This window comes from Cyrtonyx montezumae, unplaced genomic scaffold, assembly GCF_038088225.1.
Source record: "Cyrtonyx montezumae isolate F1298 unplaced genomic scaffold, pur_monq_1.0 scaffold_25, whole genome shotgun sequence".
In the NCBI taxonomy this organism is placed as follows: Eukaryota; Metazoa; Chordata; class Aves; order Galliformes; family Odontophoridae; genus Cyrtonyx; species Cyrtonyx montezumae.
Window position 1 is genome coordinate 5,110,615 of NW_027071992.1, and position 24,843 is coordinate 5,135,457.

Sequence of the window (24,843 nt, forward strand, 5' to 3'; positions counted from 1 at the left end):
CATATGTACATGTACATAAATGTATGTTGCTTCAAAAGTAATGCTTCATATGTATTTTTTTGGAAAGCACAATAGATACCAAGAACACAGTAACAGTGTTTAATAGAGCAAATTCTCAGCTACAAAATGCTGTTCTTCAGCTTAGTTACCACCATTAGCTTTACATTTCTGCCAGTGATAAAAAAAGCCTGCATGTCGTGCACATAAAAATGTTTGGAACATGGCCTGTCTTTACTGTTCCTGTCATCACTGCTGAAATGCACCATCCACTGCCTCATTTTGTTCACATCCACTATTTGGTCTCCGTAAATATTCAGCAAGTGTCGATGAATATCAGCAGGTGCCACATTTTCCACATGGAGGAACTCGGTCCCACAACTTTTGCTTCATATGCTCTTCTATGTCAGATACCACTTTGTCAGACTGCCTTTCTGCTGCCATGTGTCACACAGCAGCAGTGTAGTGGGATGCTGTTGGTAAGGTTCAGCCTCTACTGCCACACCACCATCTGCCTCTGATATGTGGGCCAATGTCATAAAATAGGAGGCATTGCTTTTGGAGCAGCCCTTTTATATACATACTTCTGTGTGCATGTATAAATGTTTATATTAATGTTACTGCTAACCTGCACTGGGTATATCACTGCTAAGATTATTTTTATTTATAATATTCAGTGCACTAAGATTATAAAGGGGAATTTATCTGAAATCTGGGATCTGAGTATTTGAGAGTAAACTGAATAGAAGTTTACTCTTAAGTAATTCGGATAAACATTTTTTTAACATTTTTAAAAAGACTTGCTGAAGAACTGATATAGATTTTTTCTGCATTTGAGAACATCACTGTTAATACAGAATTTAGTAATAGTTTTTAGAATTGTTGCAGTAACTGTGACTATTCTGTATTGTGTCTTACACAGAAAAAAACGTTTTTATTAGATATATAATACTCCATGTATCACATAGACCTATTGCAGTTCCCCATGAGGAAGAGGAAGAAAGGGAAATAACTTCTATCTCAAAATAATTTGTTTTCACAATATCCAAATTTATATTAAATTTAGTAAATTTGAAGTACTGTTCTGGATTAATGTATCCTGCAGAATTAACTATTTGCATTATTTTTATTTGTGTATAAATATTTTCCTAGAATATTATGTAAGCTTTCTCCTGCTGTTTCTAGGTCACAGGCAAGAAGTACTGGCAGTATCTTGGTCCCCACGCCATGAATATGTTTTGGCAACAGCAAGGTAGAGATGTTATTATATTGAAATATGAAATAGAAACAATGAGAAAGTGTTACATATTTATTGTACCTGTTTTTTACATTTCAACATGTGCTTTGGAAGTTAATATTTATTGTACACTTCAGATTGTTTTCATTTTTGTAGCTCTCCAGGCTGCTTTTTTTAGGGCAAGTGCTATTCAAATGATGCTTGTTTTATAGGATAGATTATACAAACTTTTGGAAATACTAATAGCGTTTAAAATTACAGGCAAATTATAGAGGTGCTTGCTTCTTACTGTTCATTACTGTATATATATTGCTAATCTGTTTTATAACCAAGTCAGATACGTTTAACTCAAAGTAACATCGTTGTAAATCTTACTCAATTATGTCAGAAAGCACTATTAGCTTAGCTGACATAATTCACAGCAATAATTCAGTCAGTATGAATTATATGTTCATATTCTTGAGCCTTTTTTCTTTTTTCATTCCAATCATTTGCAATGTAAAAGATATTCTTGGTTTTCCCTGTAGCTTCTGCTGTTGTTAGCTTTTGATTATAATATGACGATTCTTGATTTCTTGAGTGGCAAGCTTGTTGGGAAATTTTCCAAAAGTGTGACTTTGTTTCAGCAAATGAAAGATCTTTGTCTTTCACAGAAAGAGTAGCAAATTGATCTTAACTAACTACTGGTTTGTTGTTTGTTGAAGTCTCTTGAAACAGTTTGCCTCAAAGTCAGATGCAGTTGACAATTATATACCTGTGTTACTATTTTGCTTTACAGTAATTGCATGTTTAACATGTTTCTCATGGCTCTATTTCCATTTCATGACTTGGTACTATAGGTGAACCGCTATTTCCTGGTAACATAATGTAGTCTCTGTCTGACAAGACAAATATCAGTAAAAAATGAGGTAAAGAAAAGGTAGGGTGGGAAAACTGACTAGAACTGCAAAAAGAAGAAATCTAGACTGATATTATTTTATCAGGTGAGACTGCTTTCCAAGGCAATTGTATATTTGCTTGTGATCACATCAAGGAGGGGAAATAGATATTTGATTTTTATGTGGTTTGCAGATGAAACGTTACATTTCTCTATATGATGATAAGCACTTTCCATAGTTATAGCAGGAGACTGGAACAGTCAGGGGAGAGATGTTTTCTCGATATTGTCTATTATCTTCAATGCTAGGCATTTTAGAAGAAGATGATAAATGAAAATATTAACCAGTAGAAGCTGCGTTACCTAAGATTGTGATAGTAGGCTTTTATAATAAGGAAGCTCTGTGTAAGCTCTTGTCAGGAACATTTCAGTGAACTACTTGCATTTCGTTGCTCACTTTATGAAAAGCACAAACCTCAGAGATATCTCTATTTATGGTCTCATCTGTTTGCAGCAAAGTGTCAGCATATTCAGTTGAGATTCCAATTGGAAGTAAACAGAATCAGTAGCAGTAGTAACGGTGAGCACAAAAAAACAAACCAGTAGTTAGCTTTGTCAGATGCCGAACAGGTATGGAATAATTTTACTTGTGGCTTTTTTTCTTTTGGTCAGTCAGTACATTTATAGTATACACTGTTTTTTATATTGATCTAACATGAGAATGCACAGGAAAAAGCATGTTGTATTTCAATTAGAAGACTGTTAATCTACGGAGATATATGAATGTGCTGTCCAGCTGGGGATCAAAGAGATGAAGATGTCTCTGGGGTGAAAAATAACCTGTGATTCTGCTTGGGCGGTTGTTTGTTTTAGTCCTACAGTGCTGTTACTTTGCTGAGAAATATCTAAATCATTTGGTAAGTGTGTTTACTTGGGTGACAGTGCATGTGAAATGGCCTTTTATATGAATCTACTTCATATCTATACTTGAGAGTCTTGTAGTACACATGAAGTGCTCAAATTAAGGTGCTGTTCAAAGTGCACTGCCTGCAGTGTTCCTTTTTAAATGCAGGCAGCTTGAATCAAATATCAACAACTAGCGTAGATTTTGTGGCTGGTGAAGATGCAAGAAGAGTGTGTGCTTTGGGAACCAGAATGAGCCACAGCAGCCTGTGCATTGGTCTTTCCCTACTTACTCCACCAGTAATGTAGACAAACACAGTTCTGACAGAAGCCAGCTCATCCCAAGCAACCATTACAGATAACTCTAAAACCTGTAGCTACAATTTAATCAATAGAAGTATTAGCAAATTTATTCCTAGTCTGTATTTAGAAGTGATATGTTGTAGACAAAGACAACTGTATTGTAGACAAGGATTCACTCTTCACATAGATGCCTTGAGCATACCAGATGTAATTATTAATTCATATAAGCAAAAATCTGAAGTCCTATCTTTTCACAAAGTTGACTGTGACTGCATGATGAGTAGTTCAGAACAGTCATTGGACTAGCATAAGTGCCATGTGGATTGGCTAAAGACTGTTATTGACTTGAGTGGAAGTAATTTTCCTAATGTATACATTAGTGCAAATTTGTTTTTCTTAGTGCTGACAGTAAAGTAAAATTATGGGATGTGAGGAGAGCATCTGGATGTCTGACTACCCTCGATCAACACAATGGAGAGAAGTCAAAAGCATCTTCTGAGGCAGGTAATATAGAATATAACTGATTATAATCCATGTCTAACTAGGAACTTTCTTATATTTCATAAACGTGTTGAATACCAAGGCCAATAAGGACAGTTGTGATAACCCATCGGTTACCTACTGTACAGGCTGTTGAATTTTTTTCAGATACTTCTCTGAAAGAGATCACGCATGTGGTTGGGAGTCTTGTGTAGAGAAATTTCTTTGACAACAGTATTATGTCTATTCTAAATGTGTGAGCCAAAAATTTACTTCATCCACTGCTTTGAGAAATATATAGGATCTGGAATTAAATCACAAAGTGTAAGTTTTATATATTGTGGTTCTGAACGAAGTGACTAAATTGTTGGAAAGCAGGTTGATTCTTTTTTTTTCTAACCCTAAATAAAGGTGCATCTGAATTGTGTACTGCTATGTAGTGCAGAAATGCCTTATCTCAGTGAGTTGATTTGTGAGTACAATAGTCAGGTGTGCCGCAGTATAATGGAGCTGGATTTTATCTCTCTATCCTTCTTTAGAATGTATAATTTTATCAGGTGAAATCAGTGGAATTTGTTTCTATTAAGCTACATGCAATATGTGCAGTGAACTGTTGTATATGCCAGGTTTCTGTGATTGTTTTTCTTTTAAATTAAGTAATCCAAGGAGAGTCGTGCTTTCATTAATGAAGAGTTATTAGTTTATTAATACATTACTGATTAAACAGTTTCTTTCAGTACTGTACGTCTAAATAAAAATGTGTATTCAAGATCTGAACAAACTGTTTGTCCTTACAGTAAACACCGCTCACAATGGGAGAGTCAATGGTTTATGCTATATGAGTGATGGTCTTCATCTGTTGACTGTTGGTACAGATGATCGGATGAGACTCTGGAACAGCTCCACTGGAGAAAATACATTGGTAAGTTATCAAGAATCTTCAGTTAGGTTTTGCTTTGATTTAGGAGATTACTCATAACTTTTTTAGTTGTCATTGCTGCTACTTCAGCTGTTTGCTGTCACATGAGAAGTAACAGATTAATCCTATTTAATACTTCCTGAGCATCTTTATTTTATAGATTTCTTATTTTTTTTAATCATTTAAAAAAATAACATGAAGAAACCTGGCTCTATTTAAAGATTAATTATGCGTACTGTACGTTCAGTATCTGTAAGGATAGATGAGAATGCTTTAAAAAATAAAGAAAATCATAATATGTACTGTAGGTATAGATTTCTTTAAACTTTTAGTCATCATTGTACTATTTAGAGGACAGATGTCCATACCTCATTGTTTCACTGATTGACTGCCTGGATTTGTTTAAACTCATATTTTTAGGGAGTCTGTCTTGTGGAGTTCTTCATCAGTGTCAGAATTTTCACTCTCTTTATGTGTGCACTGCGACCAAACAGGAAAAAAAAACATCTTTGTTCCACTGATCCTTCCTATGGCCTGTTTTGTTTAGTTTAGTTTTTGATTAATTTTTTAATGGACAACAGAGAATTATTAAAACTGGAAAGAAAACTGTCTCTTATGTTTATTCTGAAAGAAGGAAAGTGTACATAGGTCAATTTTAGATTTTAGCTAGTCATGTTAATGTGGTCAGTCATTGCTATTAGGAATTTTATCTCTGCCTTAAAATTTTTTTACTTCTGCTGCGTAGTTACTGAACATGGCAAAAAGTATTCCCTAAAGACATTTATATGAACACAGTTATCCGTCTATCTCCGTGTTCCCCATTTTTGCCAGCTTGTTCTCGGTGCTTAATATACAAACATCTTTCTGTCTTCAAATCATCATCACCAAAGAGGGTGATACAGTTTGTTCACTCTACGTCCACCAGCTGGATCACTGTTTTTTGTTTTTCTGTGCCTGTTAGTACATTGACTTGTTTCATAGGCTATTCTGCTTCTTTTTTTTTTGACACCGAGTAGCATGAGCTTGCTATTTAAGTCCAAACTTGATTCCATTATCCTGTTATTTATATTGTTCATAAGTTCATAAGTTCATAAGGTTGGAAAGGACCTATAAGATCATCTAGTCCAACCATCCTCCTATCACTATCTCTACCCAACTACTAAATTAAGTCCTTTAGCACCTCATCTAAACGCTTCTTGAACAGCGCTAGGGATGGTGCCTCACCCACCTCCCTAGGCAGGCCATTCCAGTGCCTGACCACTCTTTCAGAAAAGAAATGCTTCCTCAGGTCTAATCTAAATCTTCCCCGGCGCAACTTGTGGCCATTCCCTCTCGTCCTGTCATTACTTATCAGGGAGAAGAGGCCTACCCCCTCCTCACCACAACCCCCCTTCAGGAAGTGGTAGAGTGCAATAAGGTCTCCTCTGAGCCTCCTCTTCTCCAGACTGAACAATCCCAGCTCCCTCAGCCGCTCCTCAGAAGACTTGTGCTCCAGACCCCTCACCAGTTTTGTTGCCCTTCTCTGAACACGCTCCAGGGCCTCAATGTCCTTCTTGTAGTGAGGGGCCCAAAACTGAACACAGTACTCGAGGTGCGGCCGTACCAGAGCTGAGTACAGGGGGATGATCACCTCCCTGCTCCTGCTGGCTACACTATTTCTAATACAGGCCAGGATGCTGTTGGCCTTCTTGGCCACCTGGGCACACTGCCGGCTCATGTTGAGCCGAGCATCAACCAACACCCCCAGGTCCTTTTCCTCTCTACATTCTTCAAGCCATTCTGCCCCAAGCCTATAGCATTGCATGGGGTTATTGTGGCCAAAGTGCAGGACCCGGCACTTGGTCTTATTGAACCTCATCCCATTTTGCTCAGCCCAGCTGTTCAGCCTATCCAAATCCCTCTGAAGGGCCTCCCTACCCTCAGGCAGTTTGACACATCCTCCCAGCTTTGTGTCATCTGCAAACTTACTGAGCTTACACTCAATTCCCCTTACACTCAATTCCCTCGTCTAGGTCATCAATAAAGATATTAAACAAGATGGGCCCCAAAACTGACCCTTGGGGGACACCACTCGTTACAGGACGCCAGCTGGACTTAACTCCATTAACCACTACCCTCTGGGCACGGCCCTCCAGCCAGTTCTCCACCCAGAGAAGAGTGAACCTGTCCACACCACGGGCTGCCAGTTTCCTTAGGAGAATACTGTGGGAGACCGTGTCAAAGGCCTTGCTGAAGTCCAGGTAGACTACATCAACAGCCTTTCCCTCATCTACCTGTCTGGTCACCCAGTCATAGAAGGAGATGAGGTTGGACAAGCACGACCTGCCCCTGGTGAACCCGTGCTGGCTGGGTCTGATCCCTTTATTGCCATGCACGTGTCGTGTGATCTCCCTCAAGATTGTGTAGATTACTGTGTTTTTGTACAACACCCATAGGTGTTCTTGAAATTATTTTAAGGCACAAGTAAACAAATGTGAATCATAAAATGGCATGGATTGGAAAGGACCTTAAAAACCAGTTCCAACCATCCTGCCATTGGCAAGAGTTGTCATTTACTAGATCAGGCTACCCAGGTTCCCATGCAGCCTGGCCTTGGACATCTCCAGGAATTAGATGTCTGCAGCTTAGCCTTTTCCAGTACCTCTTCACTCTCAGTGTGAAGAAATCTCCCCTAATACCTCATCTGAATCTGCTTTCTTCTAGTTAAAAGCCATTTCTGCTTATGTGATCACTGTCAGACCACATAAAGTGCAAGTCTCTATTTTTTTCTAGAAGTTCCCTATAAATACTGAAAGGCTTTATCTTCTTCAGGCTGAACAAGCCCAGCTCACTTTGCGTTCTTCATAGGTGAGGTGATCCAGCCCTTTGATCATATTCTTGGCTTTCCTCAGGACTCACTCCAACAGTTCCACTGAGATGCAGAACCTAGCAATTGTTGAACTTACATTAAGTTCACATGGACCCACTTTTAAGCTTGTCTAGGTTCCTTTGGATGGCATACCTTCCATTTTATCAACTGCATCACTCAATTGTCTTCGCTGAACTTGCTGAGGGTGCACTCAATCCTACTGTTTATGTCATTGATGAAGATGTTGAAAAGCAGTAGTCCCAAGACAGACCTCTGAGACGAAACACCACTCATGACCAGCTTCTACCTGGATATAGATCCATTGACTGCAACCCTCTGCCTTCAGCCATCCAACAAATTGTTTATCAACCAAATAATCCAGCCTTTAAGTCTTTATCTCTGTGGTGAAGGACCACGTCAAAGGCCTTAGGAAAGTCCAGGAGGATGGTATTAGTCAGTTTCCCATTGTCCCTGAATGCTGTCACTCTGCTGTAGAAGGTGACTATATTGGTCAGACAGGATATGCCCTTTGTGAAGCTGTGCTGGCTGTCTCAGATTACCTCTGTTTCTTGTACGTGCCTTAACATAGCTTCCAGGAGGATCTACTTGATAATCTTTCAGAGGTGAGCCTCCCTGGTCTTTGGTATGCAGGTAACACAAGCACAGACCAGAGTCCTGTTATTTCTTCTTCTAGTCCATTTGATATCTTTTTTTTGTTTTTTTTTCTTTTTTTTCCCCCATTTTTGTTAATACTGCCCTTCCTCTTCTGTTTGACTGTCCTAAGAATCACATAAAGAAGCCTGCTCTAAAAGTTGATGACTACATTGAGGCTGCAGCCACGTACAGAAACAAACTAAACAAGATAACAACAACAAAAAAAATATCTTATTTCCTTGCCTTCACCACTTTTTTCTGCCATTAATTTCCTCTTCCAATTGATTTCCTACATCTGCTTCCTCTCTCAACAACTGACTAGTTTTATTCCTGGTTGTATAGTGGGAATTTTTACCAAGAAATAGAGACCTTTGTGGATACTTAACTTACCTTTTATTGAGGAAAAAGAACAACAACAGCAGATGTGAAATGACTGAGTACTGTTCTGCAGACTAGCTTTAAATACTTGATAACCGTTTGTGGTTTGGCTTCTTTCCTGGTGGGTGGAATATATAAGGTCAATTAAGTTATAAGTGCTTGAAACAAATACAGATAAGTTTCATCTGCCTTCTTGAATTTCTCAAAACATTGATTTAGCTTTAGAATTCTTTTCCATAGCTATGAAAGTTGGCTGTTTTGTTCTGTTATAATGGGAAGAGTTGTTTTTATATCTGAAATGCTTAATCTAGAAAATTCTGACTTCAGGGCAGATGTGCTCTTCCTTGGTTGAATCTGTTGAGAGTTACTGATTTTCCCCTACTGAGTTGTAAAATTATTTTGTTTTAGTGGAATGCAGATTGATTTTATGTCTGATAAACTTTTCTGTCTAAAATCTCAGAAGATTTTTGCGTGGGTAGTCTACAAAAATATGAACAACTGTAATGTAAACTTGAACATGGAAAGAAAGGGCTTTAGCTCTAATATTTAAGTATGAACAATAAAAAGCTATTGTACATGTTATCTTTGTTCCTTTTTGCAAATTATTTTTTTGTGAAAGTTGGAGCTTATTTTCCTTCCTTCTCTGAGTAAGTTGGAAGAAGAAACTAAGATGTAAATATTAAAGAAAAGAAAAATAGATGTTACAGGGAATACATTTTAAGATTTGATTTGATTTTTGACTAGTCTTGTGTGGAACCAAGAGTTGGTTTCCAGATGAGTCCCATACAACTCAGGATATTCTGTAATTCATTCTGTCTTCTTAGCACATCTTTTCATATGAGGTTAATCATGAGCTTTAGGAAATTGAAATAACTATAACCAAGGTAGCAGATGTGTTTCAGGTGTAATTTAATTGTAACTAAACTGATCAAATTCTTCTTTCCTGTCCCAAGGAAGAATTCTGCTATTCTCCTGTATTGCTCACCCATATAACTCTTCTGACTTAGTGAGTTCTTTAGAAACAACTGATGAAACATTCATAGTTTTAGCTGTTTGGTCAAGTTTCTGATGAAGTTGGTGAAATGCCAGCCCTGGTACAAGGTGACACTGCATCTTCAATATGAAGCCTGTATTTTGTCTGTGATTAAGGTTTTTGTTTGTTAGTTTTTGTTTTTTAATGACTGACCACTCTTAATACACTTTGCAGTTGGTTTAATAGGAAGCATTTGGAGAATTGTTCATGAAGAGCAAGCTGCCAGGTCCACAGTAAGATGCTTGATGTTCACATCTTTGTATCTTTGTCCACTTGACTGCACCATTCTACAGAGTCTATAAAATATTTTCACCAACTGCAGTCATTCCACAGTTGTGACAACACAGAATTTTGAAAAAAAAGGCCTGAGTAAGGTCAAAATTAAACTGTGATGATTAAGGCAAATATGCTCCACCAATTGATTTTAATCAAGTACTGTATTTATTTTTGCAGCAGAAGTTAGAACAGGTGTTCTGAACTGCCTGATGTGTAGTAACATCAGTGAGATTACAATTATTTTTAACAGTTATTTGAGAACAGTGACCATTTTGCATGGCATTTTTTCAGTACTCATGATAACCAACAGACTTCACAACCTGCTCATAAAATATTCCTGGTGAAATACATGAGTAGATTATGAACTTTTTGAGCAGGTGGTCACGTTGTGTGAGAAATCAGTAGGCTGAGAAGCATCTGACAGTCAGAGAGAGGTTGATGTATGATGATATATAGTTATACAAGCACTACAGCACTCCTGTCTTAAGTCCCTGGGAGGGAAAAACTTAACAAGCTTCCAACTCTGAGGAGACAAATGGCAAAAAAGATGAAAGATGAGAGAGACTGGACCCTCTTCTCTGCTCAAAGCATAAGGAAGGAGCCTTCCTCTTACTCCTGAAGTCTCCTTAACCAACAGATATGAAGCTCTGGGGGTGGAAAGAGAAGAGAATGTGTATGGTGGTTCAGAACAAGAAAGGAACAGTCATGTTAAGATGGTTTGAACAAGGATCTGAGTCAGAGCTGATGTTACTAAAGTAAGATGGAAGGTCTTTGTAACATGGGAATCTGTACTGAGGGGCACTGAGGCACCCATTTCCCACCCCAGTAATCTCTCTAGGGAGGAATACTGGCTGCTAGGCACCTGCATTGAGGGCATGAGGAAGAGGCTACTTAGTACTCCTCTGGCTTTATCATGCAGTCTCATCCTGCTTGGTCAAGCTGGGTCACAGGAAGCTACAGATAGATTATAAAACAGCACAAGGACTGTATGTCCCCTAGGAAGATGCTGAAAGGATCTGGAATGCAAACAGTGTTCTCCCAGTTGGAGACTGGGACCCCAGCAGATGCAGTAGAATGTTGAACGAATGGTTGCAGAGCTGGTGTCATGCTCGGGATTTTGGGTACTATTATCTTGGGTACACCTTTGAGAGACTAGGCTTACTGACTAGGAGAAGCAAGAATATACTGGGAAACAAGTTGGCTGGGTTTATCACCAGAGTTTTAAACTAGATTTGACTGGGAAAGGAGATATGCTTATCAGTGATAGGGAAGGGCTGAGGAATGCTGTAACTTTAGAATGCAGCAGGAGAAGACCCCAGATTTCATAGAATCTTTTAAGTTGGAGGGACCCTTAAAAGTTATCAAGTCCAACTCTCCTGTTGTTAACAGAGACATCTACAGCTAGATCAGGTTGTGCAGAGCCTGATCCAGTGTTACCTTGAATGTCTTCAGGGACAGGACTTACACTACCTCTATGGGCATCCTGTTCCAGTGTCCTTATTGTGGAAAAAAAACTTTTCCTTACATGGAGTTTGAATTTCCCCTCTTTCAGTTTCAAACTATTTCCTGAAGAAGCTGGCAGATGTGGTTGCCAAGCTATTCTCCATCATACTTGAAAAGTCATAGTTGTCAGAAAAAGTTCCCTATGACTCAAGAGAGAAAAAAGAAAAAAAAAAAGAAAAGGAAACATCACTTCCATTTTCAAGAAAGAGAGAGAAGAAGACCCAAGAAACTACAAGGTTAGTGAGCCTTGCATCTGTGCTTGGGAAGATAATGGAGAAGATCCTTCTATAAGATGTGTTAAGGCACGTGCAACACAAGGAGGTGATCCAGGACAGCCAGGATGACTTCACCAAGAGCAGCTTGTGTCTAACCAATCTGGTGGCCTTCTACCATGGAGTGATGATGTTGGTGGTACAAAAAAAGAAAAAGTGGCAACTTAAATTGTCTACCTGGACTTATGTAGTGCCTTTGGAGAGAGGTGGACTTGGAGGCTAGACTATACGGTGATATGGTCACACACACAGGGTTGTGTTTGACGGATCTGTATCCAGGTGGAAGCCAGTACCCTAGGACTCTGTCCTGGGACTGTTGCTCTTCAACATCTTTATCAGTGACATAGACAGTGATCATCAGTGGCTGACACCAAGCTGAGTGATGAAGCTGATACAACAAAAAGAAGGAGTGCCATTCAGGGTGACCAGACATACTTGAAAAGTGGGCCCAGGATAACCTAATCATGTGCAACCAAGTGCAAGGTGTTGCACTGCAGTTGGGGCAGTCTCAGATATACACAGAGACCTGGAGAGGAACTAATTGAGAGCAACCCTGCAGTAAAGGACTTGGAGATCCTGGCGGACACAAAGCTAGACATGAGCCAGCAGTGTGTGCTTTGGAAGGCCAACTGCGTCCTGGGCTGCATCAACAGAGAGATGGCCAGCAGGGAGAGTGAGGTGATTGTCCCCATCTGTGGTATTATGTCTAGACCTTGGGCCCTCAACATAAGGAAGATGGGGAGCTGCTGAAGTGGGTTCAGAGGAGTTCCATGAAGTTGACCCAGATGGCTGTAACACCTCTCCTACAAAGAAAAATTGATGGAGTTAGGCTTATTTAGCTTGAGGAAGATTCCAGGGATACCTCATTGCAGCCTTCCAGTACTGGAACAGAACAGGAGGAAGACTGACTTTTTGCAGAGTCTGGTAAGAGCTTAATTGCTTAAACCAAAAGAGGGGAGATTAATGTTAGATTTTAAGTGGAAATTCTTTGCTCAGAGGGTGCTGAGCACAGACACAGGCTGCCCAGAGAAGTTGTGGATGCCCCATCCCTGAGGGCAGTTAAGGCTAGGTTGAATGGGGCCCTGAGCAGTGTGATCTAGAACTTGGCAACCCTGCCCATGGAGGGGGGTTGGAACTAGATGATCTTTAAGGTCCCTTCCACCTAAGCCACTCTGCAATGGTTCTGTGATAATTAAAGTGTAACTGGAGAGAGAAATGTGGTTTGAACTTATGAATGATAACAAACAATGTGTAGATGTTAGGGAATTTATTTACTGAGAGAGTGGCGAGGTGCTGGAACAGCTTGTCCAAAGAGATTGTGGATGCCCCATTTCTGGAGGTGTTTAAGGCCAGGTTGGATGGGGCCCTGGGCAACCTGCTCTAGTACTTGATCTAGTGACTGGCAACCATGCCTATGGCCAGGGGTTTGGAAGATACCAAGGGATATTAGATGGGGTGCTAAGGGATTTGATTTAGTACTTCAGTGGGTAGGGATGGTGATAGGAGGATGGTTGGACTAGATGATCTTGTAGGTCCTAAGTTCATAAGTTCATAAGGTTGGAAAGAACCTATGGAATGGTTTTAAACTAAGACTGGAGATGTAGGTTAGATGTTAAAAGGAACTTTTTCACTCAGAGGGTGGTGACACACTGGAACAGGTTGCCCAGGGAGGTTGTGGATGCCCCATCCCTGGAGATGTTCAAGGCAAGGCTGGATGTGGCTCTGGGCAGCCTGCTCTAGTGGTTGATGACCCTGCCCACAGCAGGGCAGTTGAATCTAGATGATCTTTGAGGTCCTTTTCAATTTAGGCCATTCTATGATTCTGTCATTTACATGGTATATAGACAGACTTTTTTTTCCCCAACCTTTACTCTTCCTTTTTATAGTATGTGCCTTTGATAGAGGAATGATGTGGCTTGGGAATTGTTACAACTGACATGCTGTGAAAAGGGCTTTAATTATTCTTCATCAGCAAAGTAATGTGTTTACAGACAGTATCTTTACAAAATGAGCAATAGCATCCACAAAGGACATACTCTAAGCCCCACACCTCGTTCAAATATTCTCTCAGTATAAAAAGAAAATCAGCCTACTTGTATGCTAATAAAACTGCCTTTTTATACATGTTTTTATGATCACTGAGATTTTTTCTAGGCTTGTTCGTTTTTTTCTTATGTAGACGCTATTAGCTATAAACATACTGTAACCATAGCATGAGCACTCTCTTGTTGCCTGGTTCATCCTGAATGAGCCTTTTTTTTTGCTTCAGACTTTTTGATGAAAAGCAGTCAATGTAGCCTGACATCGAGGAAATATTTATGCTTTAGAATATTTGTATAGTTTTTCAGATATATGTATTGCCATATTGTCAGAATATTTCACACTGAGGAATTTTTTTAACTGTATGCGGAGCAGATGAGATGGAGAGCTTTGTGAAAACCCAGAGATCCTTACTAATGTACATACAAGCAGATCTTTGCCTTTTAGCAGAAATTAAGGTCATAGATTATAGGATGATATTAAAAAACAAAATGCTTTCAAGTACTATTTATATAATATCTTGAAAATACTGGTACTTCTATTTGACTACTTTTTAATAATGAAAAATTGTGAATTCCAAGGATTCGTAGCTGACTTTCCTCTACATTAAAACTGTGTGTATATATATACATATACAAGTATGTGTGTGTGTATATATATATATGTATGTATGTTATGTCAGAATTAAAATACTTAAAGAAGTGTGTTCAGATCTAAGTTAAGGTGGCTTCACGCTGGTGGTTAGCTGAACTCCAGACAGCTTTTTCACTCATCAGAAGACCACTGGGGAGAAAATACAATGAGAAAAATCTCATGGGTTGTGATAAGGACAAGGACATCACTCACCAATTGCCACCATGGGTACAACTCAGAACAGGGAGATCACTGTAACTTATTGCTGTTGCTAATAATAGAACAGAACAGTGAGAACTAAAAGCAAATTGAGCATACCTTCTTCCCATCTCCTGCCTTCTTCCTCCTTCCTGAGCAGTGCAGTCAGCCCATAATGCTTCATCTCTGTACTTCTTTGTGGCCACTTTCTGCCCATGCTTCCATTGGGATTCCTCCCATGAGCTGCAGCTCTCCAAGCAATTCTCCAGTATTTCTCCATACCACAGGGCCTACCCTTCAGGAACTGCTCCAATATGGGCCCTGAGGGCAGCAGCTTCCATGGCTATTCCCTGCAGACTGCAGCTCTGGCCCAGGGCTTCTCCAAGGGGAGCTGTCTGTGGGCTCCAGCCTCCTTTTGGCCACATCCACTGCTGCACCGTGGGCTTCTTCATGGCTATATGTGGAGATCTGCTCCGTACAGCACACATGAGCCTGCTCCTCCATGGGCCTCTCCTGGGCTGCAGAGAACTTTTGCTTTGCACTTGGAGAGCCTGCTACTCTGACTTTAGGGGCTGCAGGGCTATTTCTCACCCATTTTCTCACTCTTTCCCAGCTGCTCCTGTAAAGTATTTTGCCTTTTAGCCATACTCTCCCAAAGCACAACAAGCATCACTCATGGCTCAGCTCTGGCAGCAATGGAGCTTTTGGAGCAGGTGGAGCTGGCTCTGATCTGCCATTGGGCAGCTGCTGGGCTCTGCTCACAGGGACCAAATCTGTAGCCTCTCACTACCTAAAACTTAGCACATGCTAACAGCACAACTGTTCAAATGAATAGAGTTGTATTTTTGTCATAAATCTATTTTTTATGTATCACAGAGTACCTACTTAGATTGATAGGTCCAACTAGATTATTATCTTGTTTGGAAAACAAACCCTTTTATCAAGTTTTTCAACTGTATAAAACTTAAGAAGTGCTGAAATGTACAAATGCTAATCATAGAATGGTAGAATGGTTTGTGTTGGAAGGGACCTTTAAGACCATCTAGTTCCAACACCTCTACTGTAGGCAGGGACGCCTCCCTGTAGACCAGGTTACTCAGAGCCTCATTCAGCCTCGTGTAACAACCTGTTCTAGTGTCCCACCACTCTCACAGTAAATAATTTCTTCCTGAGATCTAGTCTGAATCTACCCTCTTCCGGTCTAAAACCATTTCCCATCATCTCAGTACTCCCTTTTAGAAAGTTCCTCTCCAGCTTTTCTGTAGGCCCCCTTTAGGTACTGGAAGGCCACTGTAGGGTTTCCTTAGAGCCTTCTCTCCTCGAGGAAGAACCCCGGTTCTCTCAGCTTGTCCTCGTAGGAGTGGTTTTCCAGCTCTTCGTTCATCTTCATGGCCTTCCTCTGGACCTGCTCCAAAAGCTCCGTATCTTTCTTGTGTAGAGGGCTCCAAACTTGAACACAGTACTCCAGCTGAGGCCTCCTAAGGGCAGAATAAAGAGTACTTACAGTGTGAAGAGGTAGTGGTAGATCAGTTTTTGTTCAGTAAGTGGACTACAGTCTTGTAGTGAACTCGATGGCTTTTAAGTATGATTCTGATATGAATGCACCACCAATTCTCTTTATCCTACCTCCTAAAATTGTTAATGAAATGCCATCTAAGCCTACACTTACTGTGGTCTACAAGAAACATTATTACCTCTTCTTTCTGTTCCTATTTGAAAACTAGTATTTAGAAATGTTGTATTGACTTTTTTTTTCCTGTGTATGGCACAGCTTAAGTAAAACTCAGTAGGAAAATTTAATTGCCATGTCTTAAAGTGGGTTCCTAAAAGGTTTAAATGCTAAAGTTACACTTGATGAAACCTAAGAAAACATAATGTATGTTATTTATAATTGTATACCATTAGGTATAAGTTTAATAGTTTGCATATATGAGAGAAAATGGCTGTGCTGTATCACCTAGGAATACATTTAAGGAGGTAATTCCAGAACCAATTCTCGTTTTGGTAATAGTTTGGTTACTGAGTGTAAATCTGGCATATAACCTTTACATATTCTGCCTCCAAGAGCTAAATTTCTGATTTATAGTTATTATTAAAGGGACTGTGAAATTTAATGAACAGGAAAAAGTGATTCTCTTGATGCATACCAGTAACTGTAAATCTCAAAGAGTTGTGTAAGCATTGTGAAGCTTACTTTATGAATTTTACCAGGCTAATGAAGAAATAAAATTGACCTTTTTATATAAAGTTATTTCCTTTATTTTTAGTTAAGAACTAACTACATGAACTTTTATTTTACAGGTGAACTACGGCAAAGTCAGTAATGAAAGTAGAAAAGGACTCAAATTCACCATCTCCTGTGGCTGTAGTCCAGAGTTTGCCTTTGTACCACACAAAAATACCATTGCTGTTTATACAATTTTCTCAGGAGAATTGATAACTATGCTTCGAGGTCATTATAATACTGTTGACTGCTGTGTATTTCAACCTAACTTTCAGGTAAGTAAAGTGTTGATGACAACTCTGAACTATTTAAGCAGGAGAAGGTACTGAGGCACTGGCAAAGGCTGCCCAGAGAACCCCCATCCTTGGAGGTGTTAAAGGCCAGGTTGATGTGGCCCTGGGCAACCTGAGTTGGAACTCAGTGATCTTTAAGGTACCTTCCAACCAAGTCCATTCTAGGATTGCCAAGCCTTGTGCTCAAAAGAAAGAGATTTTCAGGGAATTACTTTAATCAAAAAGCTTGACAGAACATACAGTTCTGTGAAAAAAGTTTGGTGAAATTCTTCTGGTGGCAGTTCGTATGTTGGGTTCCTTCAGCTACTCGTTTCTTTTTACACAGGTAACTTTTCAGTATACCTAGAATAATTTTTGTCACTGTATTGTCATAAATAAACGATTTGCATTAAGGCTTTTTCCTGTTTTCTCTGCGTGAAGACGAGGTGCTTGCCTTTCTTTGAAACAACTAGGATTAATCACAGCAAGAAAGAATACACCATCTTGTAGCAGTTTGAAATGAAGTGCGTTAGTATTGCTTGTAATACTGAGCAGGTCTCAAACCTAGGATGATCTTGCTCAACCTATTGTTATACCCATCACTGAATCTATAAACAGTTTAGATAAACTTGATGAGAACATGATGAGCTTATTAAATTAATCAGAGTACATTTCACCTAAGAAAAGCATAGCATTACAAGGACTTGTGGCTTCAGCAGACCTTTTTCCTTGCACTCTTTTCCTTTCCTGCTATGGTGTATTATTCCTTCATCATTAAAGACTTAGGTATCAAAAAGCTTAATTTGTCATATGATATTTTACAACAAATTGTCTGTGTGGTTTATGCTGGTGAGGCATGACCAGTGTAGAGATAGTGTGGATTTTAAATCTGTTATATACTTGTCTTCAGGTGTTGAGCACAGCATCTTATGTTCCAGCTTCTCCTCTCTAGTCTAATGTTTCTGAAATATCTGGCAGAAAGGGCAATTATTATATTTTTGTGACTCAAATTACTCATCTACAGGTGAAAAGCATAGCTGACGGCCAACATTTTTCTTACTTTTTAGCACATCTGAAACTGGTGTGCGCTGTCCGTATGAAACATGTTCTACATCCTTTCTGTGTAGTTTCCATTATTCTCGCATAGTACTGGGTAGACATAGGCATCTCTGTCTTTGTTATGGTTTTTTCTATATTAATATTCTTTTAAGTTTTGTTGCAGTCTTTAAACTTTTCAGATGATTTTTCATACTCACCACTAAGTCTGATCTTCTGTTTTTTCTTAATTTTTTTTTTGTTTTAAACTTCTCATTGATTTTAATAGTTGTCAGTCCTTAACTTTCTTCCTATTTATTGGCTGTATTTTAAACACTATCCTTGTTGCAACTCATAACTGACATAGTCACTAAAAGGAACTTGAACTTTACAACTGTTCTGTTTTTGAGGTGATGTGACTTCTGTTTGTTCAGATCCATGTAAAAAAATATGATCTCAGATAACCATGTAGCTAGCTGTTTGGAATCCAGTGGTGTTACTCTTTGTCTGATCTTATTAGGTCCAAATTAATTAGCAGGTTTGTATTTGTGATACCATGGGAAGCTGTCTCCACAGGGTGGTATGAGATTTAGTTAATGTATGTATATATCCCTTTGGAGATCTCGGGAATAGAGCCATAAAATCCATATTATTGTTGCCCTAGATTTTTCTTACGTAAATCTCTCCATGAAGTTAATAAGATGTTAGTCTGCTTGAGTAATAAGAACTGTAGAATTTGGCTTATTAATAAGAGCCATTAATCTTATAAGAGGTAGGTAATTTTAAGGGTGGTGTGGAAGAGGAAATACTCATTGTGAAATCTTTAAGATGATGTTTACTGTTGAATTGAATATGCTGGATATCATTGTGTGATGTTAACTGCTTGAAATAATCTACGTAAACAAACAAGACCTACGTTTTCCTCTCAGAAAAAGAAATGAAATTAAGCCCCACACACAAATAACATGTCATAAAATAGTAGCCACACCTCAGGAGCCAGTGTTGTTTGAAATTAGAGCTACTTTTATTTTTTCAGGAAATGCTAATGACACCAGCAAAGGAATTTGGCAAATACAGTTGTAGGACAACACATAAAGATAACTAAAATTTAGATTAGGTCGTATCTACAATCTTTCCTCAGAGTTTGAAAGAATAACATAGAAAGATTATACTATACTGTATCATAAACAGTGCAGGAGCTTTACCCATTGTCTCATCTTTTGACTGACTTTACGTGTGAGTCACCATTTCAGGTTGTAATAATTAATTGTAAATGTTAGTCCAGTGCAGTGTATAAACTGAAGATCTTGTGATCTCAGGATTAAAAAAGAAAAAAAGGAACAGATATTAATAAAGATTATGTGCAAGTATGCTGATGTCCCATTATGTTCCTTACAAGGAAGAATTTGGAGTTGTGAGGTGCTTCTTGTTTTAAAGTTGAAATGATGTTCTGCATCCTGCCAAAGACAGGATGTAGTAGAATACTGCTGACAGGATGAAGTGAGATTTGACCTATACGTTGGTGTAACTTAGATCTGTCATCTTCTTTTAAGCAAGATAATTAGAATGTTTATCAAAAAACTATAAACTCTGCTCTTGCATGCCTTTTATGCATGAGTAACTTTATTAATGGGAGCAGTATTACAGAAGCTTATAAAAAAAGGTGGACTGGCTTTTTACATAGATAGGATGAGAAGAAATGGCTTTGGACTGAAAGAGTGGAGATGTAGGTTAGATATTTGGAGGTATTTCTTTACTCAGAGGGTAGTGAGCCACTGGCACAGCTGCCCTGAGAAGCTGTGGGTGCCCCATCCCTGGAGCTGCTCAAGGCCAGGTTGGATGGGGCCCTGGGCAGCCTGCACTGGTGAGGGGCAACCATTGCAAGAGCAGTTGGAATTGGATGAACTTTAAGGTCCCTTCCAGCCCAAGTCATTCAATGATACTGTAAGAAGTATGTCACTTCATTTGGAGAAGATTACCACCCTAAGTGGGTATCTATTCCTTTAACTGTCTATTAAGTATTAAGTTTTTGCACTATCAGTGTATTTCATGTGGCTCTAGAATTAAATATACATAGTTCAGGAGACTTGCTGCAAAGGTGCATCTGTAATAATTTATTGAACTTACCATTGAATCAGTTCATCATAATTTTGCACACATGCACAGTTACCAGTTTAAGTCAGCGCATTTAAAGTCTTTTATACTGTCAGCTTGAATACAGAAGCATTACTTTGTTTGTCTCACTTGTGCAGTTTAAATATGGCAATATTCAAGTGCTGGCATATATTTTCAATAAGAATCGGGAGATTGAAGGCATATGAGAGTATCTTCATATTTGTTCACTTGGAAAAGAGAAGTAGTATTATTGCAAAATTTACTGTGAAGTTGGTGCATTATTTTTCGTGAACAAAACATCCTCAGTTTAAAATGGCAGAAAAGTCTATATTTCCTTAATGACTAATTATGAAAATGAAGCTGTACTTGACTGTTCAGTGTTCAGTGCAGAGGCTGTTTGCTTCCATGTGTTTGCAGGATGCCTTGCACAATGGAATCTCAGTTTTTAGTCATTACCATAATAAGTAAGGCTATTTATATTAAAAATAATAAATTAGTCTTTCTGATCTCTGCCTTCCCAGCAGGATGCAGGTTTCAAATAGTTCTTTATTTGTTCTTTTCCTTTACCCTAGGCATACTAAAACTATGTTTACTTAGTATTTCTTTACTTCATACTTAGGCTTTCTTTTGACATGTGACTGCATGGTGATTGTAGCTTGATTCGTATTTTTTTTTTCCTTTTTCTTATTGCATCTCCATTGACAATCTTTTAAGCTTTCTGACTTTTAAAATACATTTCTCCTCAGGACACATGAAAGAGGGAAGATGGAAATTGCTTTTAAGCAATGAAGTTCATTTAAATATGAATAGCAGTATTTTGGTGAGGAGTGTGGGGAAAATACATCAACATTCTTCTTGTTTGGCATTTTTTTTAAAAATACTACTTATTGAGGTTATATTATAAAGAACAAATGGTGCATTTGTCTGTATTTAAAAATAAATATTTTGTGCACTTTTTTCCCCAATTTCATTCACTATTCAGTATATTTGTATATTTGCTTTCTTAAAGGAACTTTATAGTGGTGGCAAAGATTGCAATATCCTTGCGTGGATACCAGCTCTTCGAGAGCCAGTTCCTGATGATGTTTCAGAGAAGGTGATTAATACTTTATCAGTTTTAACTGTGCTTTTTATGGCTGTTATACTTGGGGGAGGGGGGGAAATAGTTACATATGAAGTAATTGTTTCATTATTAGAATTTTTACCAGCTGCTGATTTGGAGGAGAATCACTTATTGTTTCTGTGCAGTCTTCTAATTGATGTGAGGTTTTGAGAGGCCTTTTTCTTTCATAGTCTTGTATAATCATTTTGTAGACTTCTAGCTTCGCATTTCATTAAAAGTAGCACTTGTCAATTGGCTCGGTCTTTCAGTTTCCATTTCAGATTCTTTACTTTCATACCAAGTATTTTTGATGCAGAAATATTAAAAAAAGAAAAAAAGAAAAAGAAAGATTCTAAACAACCTTACTTTAATAACTGGAGGAAGACATTTGGGCTGTTCCAGGGAAGATTCATAGATAACAGCATTTTCCAAGAAAGTGTGTTTTCCCTTTTACTATTACAGTGAACAGTTTGTGGTGGGGAGAAAACTCCAGATTTATAGGAACTGAAACAGAATCAGAGTCTGGCAAACTGTACGTGTGTTAAAGAAATCAAGACATCTTTGCTCACAGCATACAAAATTCCAGTTTTAAAATTTCTGATCTGTTTCATTTTATTCTGGGGAATGATCAGAGTTGAAACAGTTTTGTAATGTTTGCTTCACATAGAAGCACAGCTTATTTCAATTTCAGCTTATTTTCTTGATAACCTGAAGCAAAAATATGCTCAACTGGCCTGAGGTGAAAATTTTTGCTTTAGCTAATAATTTTGCTGTGCATATGTTATTTTTTTCTGTGTGAAAAACAAAAAACAACAGTGACAACAAGAAAACATTGCTTGCCCAGCTGTGGCTGTAACTGCTGTTTGAAGCTTGACATTATAGAGGTATGCTGTTAAACTGCAGCTGCTGTTTGCAAAGTTTGTAAATTAGCACTGTCTCTGAAAGAAGCAGTTCTGTTCCCTGCCTTTCTGACAGTAGTTACTACTCTTTCTCATGTGCTAGAGCAGACACTGAATTTCCTCTATGGCCAAAATGAGAACCCAGGATGGAAATAAACAAGGAAAGCTGTTTTACCCAGTCAGAACTGTGATTCAGTGCAATGCATGGCTGCACAAACCCTCAAGCTGAAGTGAGAGCTAGTTATTAGATGTAAATAGAGGCCAAAACTACTTGAGACAGTACTGATAGGTTATGCTAGGTCAGTGAAATTCTGTCTTAAAAACTAGTGACACAAAACAAACACAGTAATATCTCGTATGTCATAATTTAAATTCAGACATATGTTAATTTTCCAAGCAGTGCTCCAGATCTTTTGGCTGAAGTGGAAATCAGAGTACTGTTTCTTCTTGTAGTTTGTCTTGTCTCCATTGTCTTGTCTCTAATCAGCAGAATGGCCAAGGAAGTGTTTAACAAAATCCATTACCCATGAGGAAGACAGGAGAGTCTACAGATAGTAATTTAAGACATGCCTTTAGCACTGCACTTATATGATTTGATTTTTAATTAAGACAACCACTGAGAGAATTTCTATTTTCTTTAGCCTCTGCGTCGGCAGCACTTAATTCCAGTATATGAAGATGCATGGAGCAGCAGTGGTGACGAAGACTGAATTTCAAATATATGCTGATATAAAATAGACATTCAGATGCTGCATTCAAGGACTTTATATGGAGAAGTGGATATTGGTAGATTTATTGTGACTGGATGCCTGGTACTATTCTGTTAAAGTAGAGTCAGAAACAAGTTTCTACTTCTGTGTTGTCTTCTTTGCTGTTACTGTTATGTCTAAATATTTACTTTTCATACTTTTTTTTAATACTTTATTCATTGAGCACTGAACAACTGATAAAGGAAAATTAAGATCCCTTGGGACCAGTTAGCATGGCATTGTTTGTGGTATCACTGATACATAGAGAAGTAATCCCTTTGTTTTAGAAAGGTGATACAGAGGATTTTGCCTTAAGAAGGACTAGCTCAGGGATACTTTTTTACAATATCTGGATGGAAGAGATGGGGTCCATTTTCAACCGTTTATGCACTTAGGGAGCTAACAGAATTTTGTGCTGTTCTTTCAAATTTTATCAGTTTTGTGAAGGATTATAAATGCAGTATTCAGTTCAGAAAGAGGCATAGCTGAGATCATTAATTCAAGTATTTGTATGGTGCCCCCATCAACTACTATCTTAATCTGTAGTATAAAGTTAAGAATAGAGGCTAAGATTTCACTAGGCTTTTTATTGCTGCTGTTAAGAGGTTAAGATCAGCCTTCTACAAATAACTGTCGCGTCTCCAGCCAACATGGAGAATTCCTGGACAGAAACAGACATGTGCAGTGCAAGGCGAAGAAAGGATTGCATTTTGAGGTACATAGGAAACTTAGTCCTTCAGAACTGCTTTCTTCTCAATTGGTAGTCCTAAAGCTGGTTTCTTTTGGAAGAGAGTTTATCTTGCCCTATTAAATAGATAGATGTAAAGTGGAAGACTTCCTCAAGTTTCAGATGAAGTTTACAGACCATGCCATCGCTTTCTGGGACTAGATAATGAATTTTCTACTTAAAAAAAATATTACATAGTTTTCATTGTGGTGGCTGTTCTAAAAGGAGAAAACTTAGGGAACAAATTTGAAGCAAAATTACACGTTGTGATTTTTCTTTCAAAAAACATGTGCCATTAAAGTGACCTTTTTGTGTGTTGCAATTGTGCTTATAATTTGTATATGCAAACTCCATGTATTTGGTATTTGGATTTCTGAAATGTTGCTCAATACATCATAGCAGAGCTAGTTAGTAAAGAATAAATTCATTATTTTTTCAATCAGTTTTCAGTTGTCTGTAACATGACCACAGCTTATGTTGAATTACAAAAAGAAATAACCCACTAAAATGCATACTCAGTCAAACAAGCAAGAAGACAGGCCCGTGGTGATCTTTAATGGTGTATAGAATGGGGGAGTAAAGAAATCTGAATTTCTTTAAGAAGGTAAACTGTAATGCAAAACCTCTAATTGAGTGTTGTATTATATTTTGTTGTTTGGTCTTTGTTTTTGAATGGTGTTCCTCTCTCAGAGTTCCCTTTTGTACATTTGCAAGTTTCTTCAGGTTTGTTTTTTTCTCATCAAGTGCTCAGATGCAAAGTTGACAAGCCTGGTAAGGAAGCTAGCGTATCCTTTTATAGGAGTGTTGTGCTGTTGATGCAGCAAGAAAGTATAGAAGTGCTCCAGTGTTCCCCAGTGTCCCACCGACTATAGCCAGCAACAGGCTTAGTGAGTGAAGCTGCTTTACATTAGCATCACTTGAGACAACTCTCTTCAACTCACAATTAAACAATTCTGTTAGAAGATGAGAACAATCAGAAATCTTCTAGCCATCCTTTTTGGACCAATAGCCCTGCTTATCAGAGCCAAAATACAATTCTTGGGCTTAATACAGTATGATACGGTTGTTCTGCTTTGAACAACTTACTGTTTTTCCAATCCAGATGCTTTATGGGGCCTTGTCCCTTTGACTACGGTCTGAAAAACATACCTGTTTAATTTTTTTCTGCT

The 24,843-nt window shown here is 38.4% G+C and overlaps 1 protein-coding gene across 1 annotated transcript in view; it reads left to right on the plus strand.

The window, feature by feature from the left end:
- The window catches only part of ERCC8 (ERCC excision repair 8, CSA ubiquitin ligase complex subunit), a 34,331-nt gene extending 11,224 nt beyond the window's left edge, over positions 1–23,107 (plus strand). Inside the window, exons 7-12 of the mRNA XM_065739853.1 lie at positions 1,183–1,249; positions 3,718–3,821; positions 4,595–4,719; positions 16,853–17,050; positions 21,207–21,293; positions 22,840–23,107. Of these exons, the coding sequence (XP_065595925.1) occupies positions 1,183–1,249; positions 3,718–3,821; positions 4,595–4,719; positions 16,853–17,050; positions 21,207–21,293; positions 22,840–22,908 (650 nt within the window). The 3' untranslated portion in view covers positions 22,909–23,107. The remainder of the gene's footprint in view (positions 1–1,182; positions 1,250–3,717; positions 3,822–4,594; positions 4,720–16,852; positions 17,051–21,206; positions 21,294–22,839) is intronic.
- The last annotated feature ends 1,736 nt before the right edge of the window (positions 23,108–24,843 follow it).